The 14,411-nt window shown below is 40.0% G+C and overlaps 1 protein-coding gene across 1 annotated transcript in view; it reads left to right on the plus strand.

Moving 5' to 3' along the window:
• Positions 1-14,411, plus strand: part of LOC124721403 (probable C-mannosyltransferase DPY19L1) — a 224,236-nt gene that overhangs the window by 13,966 nt on the left and 195,859 nt on the right. The window contains exon 2 of the mRNA XM_047246343.1: positions 7,571-7,683. Coding sequence (XP_047102299.1) covers positions 7,571-7,683 — 113 coding nt within the window. The remainder of the gene's footprint in view (positions 1-7,570; positions 7,684-14,411) is intronic.

Here is a 14,411-nt window from a genome sequence, read left to right on the forward strand (position 1 = left end):
CAATGCCCAGGCGTATCAAGGCCGTTATTACGGCCAGAGGTGGTTGTTCTGGGTACTGATTTCTCAGGATCTATGCACCCAAATTGCGTGAAAATGTAATCACATATAAGTTCTAGTAAAATATATTTGTCCAATGAATACCCATTTATCATCTGTAGCAATTTTAATGGCCAGTAGTATACTTCCCCACAATGGACTTGTACAAAGGCTACTGGCAGATTGAGACTAACTGGGAAAAGGCTGCCTTTATAACTCCTGATGGTTTTTGTGTGAGTTTAAAGCTATGACATTTTGTACTTGTAGGGTTCTAACCACCTTCAAACATAGGATGGGAAATATGCTTTGACACCTTAAATGGTTGACGAATCTTTGCTGTCTGGGTGACATGGTCACTCTTAGAAGATATTCCAAGATCATCTAAGCTGCCTGATAATCGTGCTGCAGTGTGTTCAGATTGCAGGCTCTAGCCTCAATTAGAAAAAGTGCCTCTTCTCTGCCGAAGAAATAAATAAAAAAATTGGGGCATCTGGTGAATGGAAATGGAGGTTTGTTCCAATCCAGAGAAAAAAATTTGGGGCATCTGGTGCATTTATTTATTTTATTTATTTATTTATTGTTCCGTGGGACCAAATTAAGGAGAAGTCTCCATGGTCATGGAACGAGTCAATACATGAAATTATAACACGATAGTAGAAACAGATAAAATGAAATACAAGAAGCGTATTCAGGCGACAGTTCGTAAGTTTAAATAAAGAAAATCAACAATGTAACACTGGAATTTGCTTAATTTTTCAGCTCTTCCAGGAGCTCCTCGACAGAATAGAAGGAGTGAGCCATGAGGGAACTCTTCAGTTTAGAATTAAAAGCGTTTGGGCTACTGCAAAGATTTTTGAGTTCTTGTGGTAGCTTATTGAAAATGGATGCAGCAGAATAGTGCACTCCTTCCTGCACAAGAATCAAGGAAGTGCATTCCTCATGCAGATTTGATCTCTGCCTAGTATTAACTGAGTGAAAGCTGCTAACTCTTGGGAATAAGCTAATATTGCTAACAACAAATGACATTAAAGAAAATATATACTGTGAGGACAATGTCAGAATTCCCAGACTATGGAATAGGGGTCGACAAGAGGTTCTCGAACTTACACCACATATAGCTCAAACAGCCCGTTTTTGAGCCAAAAATACCCTTTTTGAATCAGAAGAATTACCCCAAAAAATAATACCATATGACATAAGCATATGAAAATATGCGAAGTAGACTACTTTTCGTGTTGAACTGTCACGTATTTAAGATACTGATCTAATGGTAAATAAAGCAGCATTTAGTTTCTGAACAAGATCCTGAACATGGGCTTTCCACAACAGCTTACTATCTATCCGAACCTCTAGGAACTTGAATTGTTCCATATCGCTTATAATATGCCCATTCTGTCTGATCAAAATATCAGTTCTTGTTGAATTGTGAGTTAGAAACTGTAAAAACTGAGTCTTACTGTGATTTAGCATCAAATTATTTTCCACAAGCCACGAACTTATTTCATGAACTACATTATTTGATAATGTTTCAATATTACACACAAGATCCTTCACTACCAAGCTGGTGTCATCAGCAAACAGAAATATTTTTGAATCACCTTTAATATTAGAAGGCATATCATTTATATAAATAAGAAACAGCCTTGGCCCAAGCACTGACCCTTGGGGAACGCCCCACATAACAGTGCCCCATTGGGACTGAACATCACTACCACTCTCAATAATGCGGAGAATTACCTTCTGCTTTCTGTTCTCAAAGTAAGAGGCGAACCAATTGTAAGCTACTCCTCTTACTCCATAATGGTCCAACTTCTGCAGTAATATTTTGTGGTCAACACAGTCAAAAGCCTTCGTTAAATCAAAGAAAACTCCTAGCGTTCGCAACCTTTTATTTAATCCATCCAAAACTTCACAGAGAAAAGAGAATATAGCATTTTCAATTGCTAAACCGTTTCTAAAACCAAACTGTACATTTGACAACAAATTATGTGAATTTAAATGCTCCGGTAACCTTGTATATACAACCTTCTCGATAACTTTAGCAAACACCAATGGCATAGAAATAAGTCTATAATCGTCAACATTATCCCTGTCTCCCTTTTTATAAAGTGGCTTCACTACCAAGTACTTTAATTGGTCAGGAAACCGACCACTCCTAAAGGAAAAGTTACAGATATGGCTAAGTACTGGGCTAATGTACATAGAACAATACTTCAGTATTCTGCTAGATACCCAGTCATATCCATGAGAGTTCTTGGTCTTTAGTGATTTAATTATTAACTCAATCTCCCTCTTGTCAGTATCATGGAGGAGCATTTCAGGTAACAGTCTCGGAACACTTTTTTCTACGAGCGCTATATGATTCCCTGTTGGAACTAGGTTTCTATTTAGTTCACCTGCTATATTCAGATAGTGGTTATTAAATACTGTACAAATATGTGACTTATCAGTAACACGGACATTCCCACTATGCACTGATTCTATATCCTCGACCTGTCTCTGCAGACCAGCCACTTCCTTTATGACTGACCATGTGGTTTTAATTTTATCCTGAGACTTAGCTATTCTATCTGCATACCACATACTTTTTGCCTTCTTAATAACTTTTTTAAGCACCTTACAATACTGTTTGTAATGGGCTGCTGCATTTAGATTTTGACTGTTTCTAATGTTTTGATATAATTGCCACTTAGTTCTACAGGATATTCTTATCCTTCTAGTCAGCCACCCAGGCTGAGCAAATTTGATCACTAGTTACAAAAACAATTAGCAGTAATGTACAGCTAGAATAGAACTTAACTCCTGGATGGAGCGGGCAGTTATTTATATGAACACTAAATATTTCAGAATGTAGATATTTAGGGTATATAAACATCAAATATTCCATAATGTACAACAGTTGCAAACATAAGGTTTTCAAGAACCTTGCAGAAATGATAAATACATAACAACAAATAGCTGTTGGTGGTCAGATTTGAACTAGCAACCTGCAGCACGCCCAACAGTGGCACTAACCACACTAACACACTGTGTGCACCACATTTCACAGCACTGCTCTCTCTCCTGAAGAAACAGCAACTCACTGTTTCAGAAGTTCTCGAGCTGGCTATAGCACTCTGGGTCTAGATCTTGTTAATGGTCCTCTGTATGGGGCGCTGGTGAATCTTCATGTTCTGGTCATGTTGTTACATCCTCTTCACTATGATGAGCACTGAAGGTAGGCCCTCTCATCAAAGCTTTGCTAATGTTGAGGGGGTCCTCAGTTTCCTTGAACCTCCCATCATTGAACTGTACCTCTGGGATGTAGTAGGGCATCACACGGAGGGGGACGTGGACAATGTCTGTACACTTTTGTCTTCTTGAGGAAAGGTGATAATCCTTGACTTCATATGTGACATTTGAAAAGTAATGAAGGATACGGTACAGCCCAAAGCAGGACTTTAGTAGCTTTTCTGATAGTCCTACTTTCTGCACAGGTGTAAAAATCCATTCCAAGTCTCCTAGGCTGTATTCTACTGGCCGGTGCGTGGTGTGGTAGCTCCCTTGGTCTTTACACTGGGAATCCAGGGTCCATATGCGATCCAGCTGCCTTGGTTCTTCAGTCCTGGTGATGAGGTGTTTAACACAGTCATTCTGATTATCGTCTCTCTGAAATGGTAATAGTGAATCCATTGTTGTTTCGGCCTCGCGACCATGGAGCAGGAAGATCAGTGTGTTGCCTTGTTGTGTTGTATGCAAATGTCATGACAGGCAGTATTGTATACCACTCTCTCTCTCTCTCTCTCTCTCTCTCTCTCTCTCTCTCTCTCTCTCTCTCTCTCTGTTCGACATCAACATCTTATTAAAACATTCTATGAGGCCATTCGTCTGTGGATGGTAGGCAAGTGTCATCCTGTGCGTAATGTTGCAGTGTGAAATTATCTCTGATAATAATCTTCACTGAAAAACTTTTCCACAATCACAGATCATCACGGGGGATCCTCTTTGCTTCAAAATGATGTCTTTTGCAATGAACATGGCAGTTTCAGAGCTTTGACAGTCAGTACAACTTTAATGATTGCACAGCAGGTGAGGTAGTCAGTGCAGATTACTAACCTTCTCCTGTTCATTGACTTCAAGAAGCTCCCCAAGAGATTGATTCCAATTCAGAGGAATGACACTGCTGCTGGTGGGATCAGTAGTTGTTGCCCTGGAGGTAATTTTGCCACATTCTTACATCGTTGGTATTCTTTACAATGGCTTATTTAATAGCTAATAGATTGGTAGAACCCTGGCCAACAATTTTTGTATCTGATTCTGTATAAAGTCTTCACAAATCCCAGCTGACCAGATATTGGAGCATTGTGGAAATATTTCTGGGTAGCTGGCTGTAAATGAGCTTCTTTGGTCAGTTCCTCCTTATTCAAGGCTTCTATGGTTTTCAGGAGTGCTGGATCTTCTCTCTGTGTGGCAGCAATTTCATTTAATGCAGTGATGACTTAGATTTTATCCAGGCTGCTGTCTTTTGCCACAGGATCTGTGTCTGCAGCTACTTTCATACACACTGTCCAGTAAGATCATGGTCGGGTTAATCAGCAGAAAAATGTATGTGGCAACAAACTAAAACATGTACATACATCATAAATGAACAAAAAAATGCCATCACAATAAATAATACATCCAGTCACCCACAGTATAGATGATTACTTGACATCTCCGAGACATACTTGAAACCAAGTTTCTCATGTATCCATATGGAAGAGACCTCTGAATGCGTCGAATTTGCAATGAAAGCTGTTTCAAAGTGAATTTTGCTTGCATTTGACACAATGTTAAGAATGGGTTACCTGAAAACAGGTTAATAATCATTTTCTACACTTTTGGAGCCACTTTACTGATTGAGCCATGATCTTCAAGGTCATTAATGTTATAACCAATTTACAGTGTGTTACCCCTTCTGTACAAATGGCTTTGATTTCCTCATATATTTAGATGCCACAGCATGACTCATTTTCAGACCTTTGGGTGCCTAAAGAGAAACAAAGACTCAAAATGCGATGCATAAGCTGCACTCTTGTCTGGTCTTGTATATCTCAGTCAAGAATTTGAAGTAAACTACTGCTTTATGGATACTGCATGAAGGACAAAGGTCTATTGGGCTGTGAAAGTACCGAGACAATATCTTTTATCATTTGTGTGTAATGCCGACCCTGCTCTTACTTAACATTGCTACGTCATACTCCTGAAGTCTCAGTACCCATTTTGTCAGCTGACCTGACAGATCCTTCAGGTTAATCAGCCAGCAGAAAGACTGGTGGTCCATCACAACAGCAAATGGTTTGTCAAATAAATATGGCCAGAAGTTGTTGGTAGCCCAAACAAATGCAAGGCACTCCTTCTTGCTTGTAGAGTAGTTCATCTCAGACTTTTAGGGGTACTTTGGAAACATCAACTATCACCTTTTCAACACCTTCCAGAATCTGCAATAGACGCTAGTGTCAGAGTGAAGTTCTGTCTCAGCACTCTCATCATACAGTCATATGATTGGAGAAGATGTTATTGTCTCCTTAAGGGCAAGGGAAGCTCTTTCTTGCACCTGGTTTCAGGAAAATTAGCCTTCTCCTTGCTATAGTTCTTGTAAGCAGTGTATCTTGATACAGGAGTCCTTTATGAATTGCCGGTAATACGAGCATGTTCCGAGAGAACTTCTCCTATCACGAATGTGCCAAGGAGTTGGAAAATCTGTGACTGCTCTCATTTTCTCTCGACTGGAACAAAACTCAATTGCCATAAAATAAAATAAAAAATAAAACAGGATGACACTTGCCTACTATCCACAAATGAATGGCCTCATAGAATGTTTTAATAAGATGTTGGCAGATATGCTCTACACATATGTTGATGTCGAAGAGAAATGTCATGACATTTGTATACAACACAGCAAAGCAACACACTGCTCTTCCTGCTCCATGGTCGCGAGGCCGAAACAACAATGGATTCACTGTTACCATTTCAGAAAGACGATAATCAGGATGACTGTGTTAAACACCTCATCACCAGGACTGAAGAACCAAGGCAGCTGGATCGCATATGGACCCTGGATTCCCAGTCTAAAGACCAAGAGTGCTATCACACCAAGCATCGGCCAGTGGGATACAGCCTGGGAGATTTGAAATGGATTTTTACACCTGTGCAGAAAGTAGGACTATCAGAAAAGCTACTGAAGTCCTGCTTTGGGCTGTACCGTATCCTTCATTACTTTTCAAATGTCACATATGAAGTCAAGGATTATCACCTTTCCTCAAGAAGACAAATGTGCACAGACATTGTCCACGTCTCCCTCCGTGTGATGCCCTACTACATCCCAGAGGTACAGTTCAATGATGGGAGGTTCAAGGAAACTGAGGACCCCATCAACATTTGCAAAGCTTTAATGGGAGGGCCTACCTTCAGTGCTCATCATAGTGAAGAGGATGTAACAACATGACCAGAACATGAAGATTCACCAGCGCCCCATACAGAGGACCATTAACAAGATCTAGACCCAGAGTGCTATAGCCGGCTCGAGAACTTCTGAAACAGTGAGTTGCTGTTTCTTCAGGAGAGAGAGCAGTGCTGTGAAATGTGGTGCACACAGTGTGTTAGTGTGGTTAGTGCCACTGTTGGGCGTGCTGCAGGTTGCTAGTTCAAATCTGACCACCAACAGCTATTTGTTGTTATGTATTTATCATTTCTGCAAGGTTCTTGAAAACCTTATGTTTGCAATTGTTGTACATTATGGAATATTTGATGTTTATATACCCTAAATACCTACATTCTGAAATATTTAGTGTTCATATAAATAACTGCCCGCTCCATCCAGGAGTTAAGTTCTATTCTAGCTGTATGTTACTGCTAATGATAAATGTGCTTTCTGTACTAAGTGTTGTATTTCATTGATGACTGGTTTTGAATTTGGACTTCAGTGTGGTTACATGTTTATGATGTTCTGAGCAAATTTGATCACTATTCACAAAAACAATTAGAAGTGAATGGATACTGAACTTGTTGTCAGCATTAGTAGAGTTTATAGTATGTTGGGTTGTGGCAACATGTTTCTTTACCTGAGTTTGTACAAATATCCACAACTTTGTCAGCTGGTTTACTAATTACCTTAGCTTCCAGATATCCAGATAAACTGAATGTCAAGTTAACATTCTTGTTGCACTCATGTGACTTCTTGTCATATCATAATGTTTTCCTTTTAAGTTCAGTGGGATTTGTTAGAGTTGTTGTCTGCTAATTTCAGTTTTGTTTGTGATATTTTAAAGTTTGTCCAACACTACAACAGTGAATTAGAGGTGTTGACTACTTTTGTTATTGACATGATAGTCATTAAAACTTACAGGGAACCTAAATGTTTAGATGACATACAAACTACTGCAAATTGTGCTATATTTTCCACACTAAAGTAAAATTATTTCAGAAAAATGTGGTCAGAGGAAGCTTATGTTGCATAGGAATAGCTCTGCCTATTAATGACACATGTTACAGAATTTATGAAATACTGTTTCAGCACTTCTGTCAGGTGGTTTCAACATTTACCACGTATCATCGATGCATGAAAATTACAGGCATTTTTCGCATTTATCTTCTTTGGAGCGGGAAATGTCGTTTAGGACAGAGATGGTAAGTAATGCTTAATTATAAAAGTGCTTCATATCAGTAAATAAATACTTAGGTACTTTCACATTGTCATATGTGCAATCACATAAGTTGCGTAGAATGTGTCACATACTTGGCAGTGATGCTTTGGAGTATATTTAACAACAATAGTACAACACATTTCATGAACAAAGTGACCAGTGTGTAACATTAAATTCTAATCTATTGAAGACTCTAGAAAGGGATTTACCACTATTGCCAACTCATGAACGTCAGCATAAACACAGTATTATAATTAACTAAACATTACCTGCAGCTGCACTCGCATGTCAGTAGTTTTGTTATGATGAGTGTGTGACAAAGAAAGGTACTGTTCATGCAATAACATCAGCTGCCCTCATGTGTCTGCCTGTTCAGATAAGCCTGGTTCATGATGTGCACCCTGCTATCCCCCCTCCCAAGCTGTCCCAGTGCACCATATGGGCCGTGTTGCTGCCAATCATTGCATACAAAGGGCCATGGGCAGGAGCGCAAATGTATGCATCATTTTATTGAAGTAGCTATACTTTGTACTTGAATGTGTACATTATGCAACAAGTTGTGTGGAAGTAGGGATTAAAGACATTGAAGAGTGTATAAGCATTGTATTCATTGTTTTTAGTCATATCACTTAGCACATATCTATAGTACTATGTAAAGACACATTGTAGTTTAACATTGTTACTCAAAATCTTGAAAAGTTTGTGACCGATTTAATTCAAATTAGTACACAAAACCCTAATAAATGTTCAGACGGACGTGGGCCACACAATTTTTAAATGAATACAGTATATAAGTACATGTGCACTATATAAGTATGAGAGATTGTTAACAAAAATCTCGAAATGTTCTTCACCAAATTGCTTCACATTTTTACACAATACTGTCATAAACGTGCGAATTACTATAATTCCACCCGAACAGGCCATGAAGGCCCAACGGTACTGACAGGCCGCAGTGTCATCCCCAGCCTAAAGGTGTCAATGGATGCAGATATGGAGGGACATGTGATCAGCACACTGCTCTCCTGGCAGTATGTCAGTTTTCTTCTCAATCAAGTAGCTCCTCAGTTTGCTTCACAAGGGCTGAGTGCACCCCACTAGCCAACAGCACTCAGCAGACTAGATGGTCACCCTGCTCGATAGCACTTAACTTTGGTGATCTGATGGGAGCCGGTGTCACCACTGCGGCAAGGCTGTTGGTATATATTGAAGAGCCAAAGAAACGGATATAGCTGCCTAATATTGTATAGGCCACCCACCGAGCATGCAGAAGTGCCGCAACACGACATGGCATGGACACGACTAATGTCTGAAGTAATGCCGGAGGAAATTGACACCATAAATTCTGCAGGGATGCCATAAATTTGTAAGAGTATGCGGGGGTGGAGATCTCTTATGAACAGCATGTTGCAAGGCATCCCAGATATGCTCAATAATGTTCATGTCTGGGGAGTTTTGTGGACAGCGGAATTGTTTAAACTCAGAACAGTGTTCCTGAAGCCACTCTATAGCAATATTGGACATGTGGGGTGTTGCATTCTCCTGCTGGAATTGCCGAAGTCTGTCAGAATGCACAAAGGGCATGAATCAATGCAGGTGATCAGACAGGATGCTAATGTACGTGTCACCTGTTCAAGTCATATCTAGACATATCAGCCAGCAGCTTGAACAGTCCCCTGCTGACTTGTAGGGTGCGTGGATTCATGAGGTTGTCTCCATACCCTTACATGTCCATCCATTCGATATAATTTGAAATGAGACTCGTCTGACCAGGCAACATGTTTCTAGTCATCAACAGTCCAATGTTGGTGTTGACAGGCCCAGGTGAGGCATAAAGCTTTGTGTTGTGCAGTCATTAAAGGTACACGAGTGGGCCTTCAGCTCTGAAAGCCCATATCCATGTTGTTTCTTCATGTTGAATGATTCTCTTCGGTCATAGTTGGTCCCATTCGTGCAGGATCTTTTTCCTGCTGCAGCGATGTCTGAGATTTGATGTTGTATCCGATTCCTGATATTCACAGTACACTCGTGAAATGGTCATATGGGAAAATCCCCACTTCATCGCTACCTTGGAGATGCTCATGCACCAACTATAACACCAAGTTCAAACTCACTTAAAGCTTGATAATCTGCCATTGTAGCAGCAGTAACCAGTCTAATAACTGCACCACACACTTATTGTCTTATATAGGCCTTGCCAACTGCAGTGCCGTATTCTGCCTGTTTACACATCTCTGTATCTGAATACGCATGCCTATACCAGTTTCTTTTGTGCTTCTCTGTTTGTGTGTGTGTGTGTGTGTGTGTGTGTGTGTGTGTGTGTGTGTGTGTGTGGGTGGAGACATAGGCTACATAATTTTTAATATATATGGTACATAAATATATATTCTATAAGGGGAAATGTAGATAGCAAAAATCTCAAAATGTTCCTGTACAACTATACCAAAATAATTCATTGTTGAACTTTGTTACCAGAAATCTCAAATAGTTTTTGACCGATTTACATCAATCTGTACATGATACCCAGATAAACATTGGGACGGACATAGGCTACATATTTGTTTAAATGTATATTGCAAGTAAGTGTTTATGTAATACATAAAGGGAAAACATTGTTAGCAAAAATCTCGAAAAGTTCTTGACCAGCTTAATTCTGATTTTTTACACCATGTTCTAATAAACATTCAGATAGAGACTGGCTGTATATTTTTAAATATATGTAATATATAAATATGATGTTTATTGCAAAAGTCATGGCGACTATTTTTTGTCTCACAAATGGTAACGAATTAAAAAAATTCAAAAATATGCAAATGGAATTTTAGTCCATATGTAAACATTACATGTAGGGAGATGGATGAACACACACCACCAAGAAGATATAGTACAAGAAAAAAGATGAAACAAATTGTGTTATTCCACGTGTTTTTTACTGTCAGTTGCAACAGCACAGGGTAGGAATAAGGACCTGTGACATGTTAGAGGCCCTCAAAATAGTCTACTGACGAATTCATCACACACTGCTGTCTCTGTGGAAGATGCGGAATACCCATGATCTCACCATGAGCAAATCATCGGATCTCACGTGGCATTGCTGTGACAATGTCTTCACATGTTCGAAAGTGTAGCCCATGCACTTGTTCTTTCAGTTTTGGTATGAGCTCATAATCGGAAGGTGACATGTCTGGCGACTGTGGTGGATGCTCCAGTACTTCCCATCCCCTTCTCACAAGCAGATTCTGCATGCACACTGCTGCATGGCATCTTGCATTCTCCTGAAGTATTAATGCATCATGTAGACATTCAGGACATTACTCCTGAATAGCCTGTTGCAGGTGGTGTTGCAGGAAAGTGCAAAGTAGTAGTGTGCATTAACAGTTTGTCCATGTGGGATGACATGGCGTGAAATCACTCCTCTAGTACCATAGGCTATGATGACCATTGACTTGATGGGAGAGGGATTGCGACGAAATTTCTGCCTGCGTGGTGAACCTGGATGATGCCATTCTGTGGACTGGCATTTCAGTTCTGGCGCACAGGCCCTGGCCCAAAATTCATCTATGGCAATGATTCTCACAAGCATATTGTCTCACTCCTCGTAACATGCTAGATGCACATGACAAATTTCGTAATGTGTCCACTTTCCCACTTCACTTAGTGCGTGAGGCACCCACTTTGCAGCAACTTTACGCATGTGTAGCTCATTGCCTAAAATCCTGCAGATTGTTGTTTTCTCAATACCGGTATGGCACTGTAATTCCTGCAGCGTCCACTTCTGTTGTTCTCCAAGCACTGGGTTATCTGGGTACAAGCACAGTCCGTACGCACACTGAGAGGCGGCCTGGATCGGTGCATGTTGGCTGCTGCAGAGCTGCCATGCCAGATTGCATCTATCCACCAAGCAACTGTTCGGTAAGGTAAAATATCATTTCCTGCTCCTTCCATAAGCTCCTTGTGGCATAGTCATGCATTTCTTCCAGATTGAACTGCAGTTTTTACATAAGAGCGCTTTTCAAATCGGGTAACATCCGTCCTGAATGACTATCCAGCTCACAATGTGATCTCTCTTCACACTTCGTCCTACTGGAAAGGACTGCCATCTAACATCATGTCACATTACTGTGGAATCTTGGTGAGACTCCTGATGCCATGAAATGTCCATAGTTTGTAATGTACTCTTGTGTACAATTGCAGTTGACAGTAAAACACATTTGCAATGCCAAACTTTTTTTCGTCTTTCCTCTTGTGCTGTATTTTTATGACAGTGTTTGTTCATCCATCCCCCTGCATGTAATGTTTACATATGAACTAACTTTTTGCATATTTCAGAATTTTTTAATTTCTTACAATTTTCAAGACAAAAAACAGCTGCCATGACTTATGCAATAACCCTCATACGTACTTAATATAGAAAGTCGAAACACTGTTACCAAAAATCTTGAAAAGTTCTTGATCATTTTACTTCAAATTGTTATGCAGTACTCTACTAACATTCATATGGACATAGTCTACATATTTTTTTAAACAAGAGCATACAGATTTTCTGTTAAAACTGACTGCGAGAAAGAAAATGCTGTGCTGTGAAATTGTGGGGCTTTGTTTTCTTTCTTGCAGTCAGTTTTAACTGAGATATTGGGGCATTTAAACCATTAGATAAATTGTTTCTTCCATATATATTCTTCCTCCACATATATTCTTCCTCCACATATATTCTTCCTCCACATATATAATTTTAAACAAAAATTGTATGCACAGTAGTGTGCTCTTGTTTTCTTCATAGTGGTAAGTTTTAAGAGGAAAGAGGAATGTTGTATTTACAGCTTATCGACGTATGGTTGGTTTAATACTGTGGAATCTGAATCGTCTAAAATTTTGCAGTCTTACCAGTTCACAGATTAAAGTTATGAGAAATACTGTCACTGGAGCTACTATCCCCACACATCCTGCAGCTGGAGACGTCTCTCCTATTACCCTTATATTAATGATACCAACCAGTTTACCCATTCATTTTAAGTGACCTCATTTCTCAATCGAGTTTTCATTTGCGGTAACCATAAACACAACTCAAGTTGAGAGAAGGACTGAAAGAGGAGATGAACAGAGAAGGAGAGGGGAGAAAATGGCCAGAGAAAGGGGAAAGAAGGAGATGGACAAAGACAGGGGTTGGGAGGAGGTGGAGGGAGATTGGGGCAGGGGAGGAGGAGATGGACCATGAGAATGGGGAGGAGAGGGAGAAGTACAAAGAGAGGGGGAAGAAGAAAAGATGGACAAAGAGAGGGGGTGGAGGGGATTGACAGAGAGAGGGTCGAGAAGAGATTAGGATGTATACACAATTCCTGTACATACACTATGTGATCAAAAGTATCCAGACTCCTGGCTGAAAATGACTTACAGGTTTGTGGTGCCCTCCATTGTTAATGCTGGAATGCAATATGTTGTTGGCCCACCCTTAGCCTTGATGACAGCTTCCACTTTTGTAGGCATATGTTCACTCAGGTGCTGGAAGGTTTCTTGGGGAATGGCAGTTCATTCTTCATGAGTGCTGCACTGAGGAGAGGTATCGATGTCGGTAGGTGAGGCATGGCATGAAGTCGGCGTTCCAAAATATCCCTAACATGTTCTATAGGACTCAGGTCAGGACTCTGTGAAGGCCAGTTCATTACAGGGATGTTATTGTTGTGTAACCACTCCGCCACAGGCTGTGCATTATGAACAGGTGCTTGATTGTGTTGAAAGATGCAGTCACCATCCCCGCATAGCTCTTCAACAGTGGGAAGCAAGAAAGTGCTTAAAACATCAATGTAGGCCTGTGCTGTGATAGTGCCACACAAAACAAAAAGAGGTGCAAGCCCCCTCCATGAAAACACCACCGCCTCCGAATTTTACTGCTAGCACTACGCACACTGGCAGATGATGTTCACTGGGCATTCGCCATACCCACACCCTGCCATTGGATTGCCACATTGTGTACCATGATTCGTCAGTCCCCACAACATTTTTCCACTGTTCAATTGTCCAACGTTTACGCTCCTTACTCCAAGCGAGGCGTGGTTTGGCATTGATGTCTAATGGCTACTGAGGTCGCTGATATGGAGTACCTGGCACTAGGTGGCAGCACAATTCACCTAATATGAAAAACGCATGTTTTTGGGGGTGTCTGGATACTTTTGATCACATAGTGTATTTAGCTATTGTGAAGCATTGCCAGATTTGTGAGGCGACCAGTAAAAGCATTATTACAAGTACGATAAAGATCAAAAGTCAAAGACTACATAGCTTTTTCAAAGAGTAATAATTTTATGATAATTTGTGTAATATTTTTCAAACCGGCAAGTATTTTACTACACAATTTCTAAAGTAGCTCATGTTCTTTCTCAGGGTTCAAGCTATCTCTATTCAAACTTCATCAAAACTGGTTCAGTGGGTTAGTCGTTAAAATGTAACAGAGTTACTTTCACATTTATAATACTGGTATAGATTGCATATCTCAAAATATATTGGATCACACAAGTTTGTTTATATTTATTTCTGTAATGAGTTAGCGAAGATATTGTTCTGTTTTTGTAAAGAGGAGTAGTATTTCAGTTGTTTGTTAGTGAATTCATTGTCATGGTATGTGTGACAATGGTCTGTTGATAAACTTTTGAGTGATGCTGTACTGGCAAAAAATATGTATGTACAATATCTTGGAGCTGTTAAGCACGTACACCT

Source organism: Schistocerca piceifrons, chromosome X (genome assembly GCF_021461385.2).
Source record: "Schistocerca piceifrons isolate TAMUIC-IGC-003096 chromosome X, iqSchPice1.1, whole genome shotgun sequence".
Lineage (NCBI taxonomy): Eukaryota > Metazoa > Arthropoda > Insecta > Orthoptera > Acrididae > Schistocerca > Schistocerca piceifrons.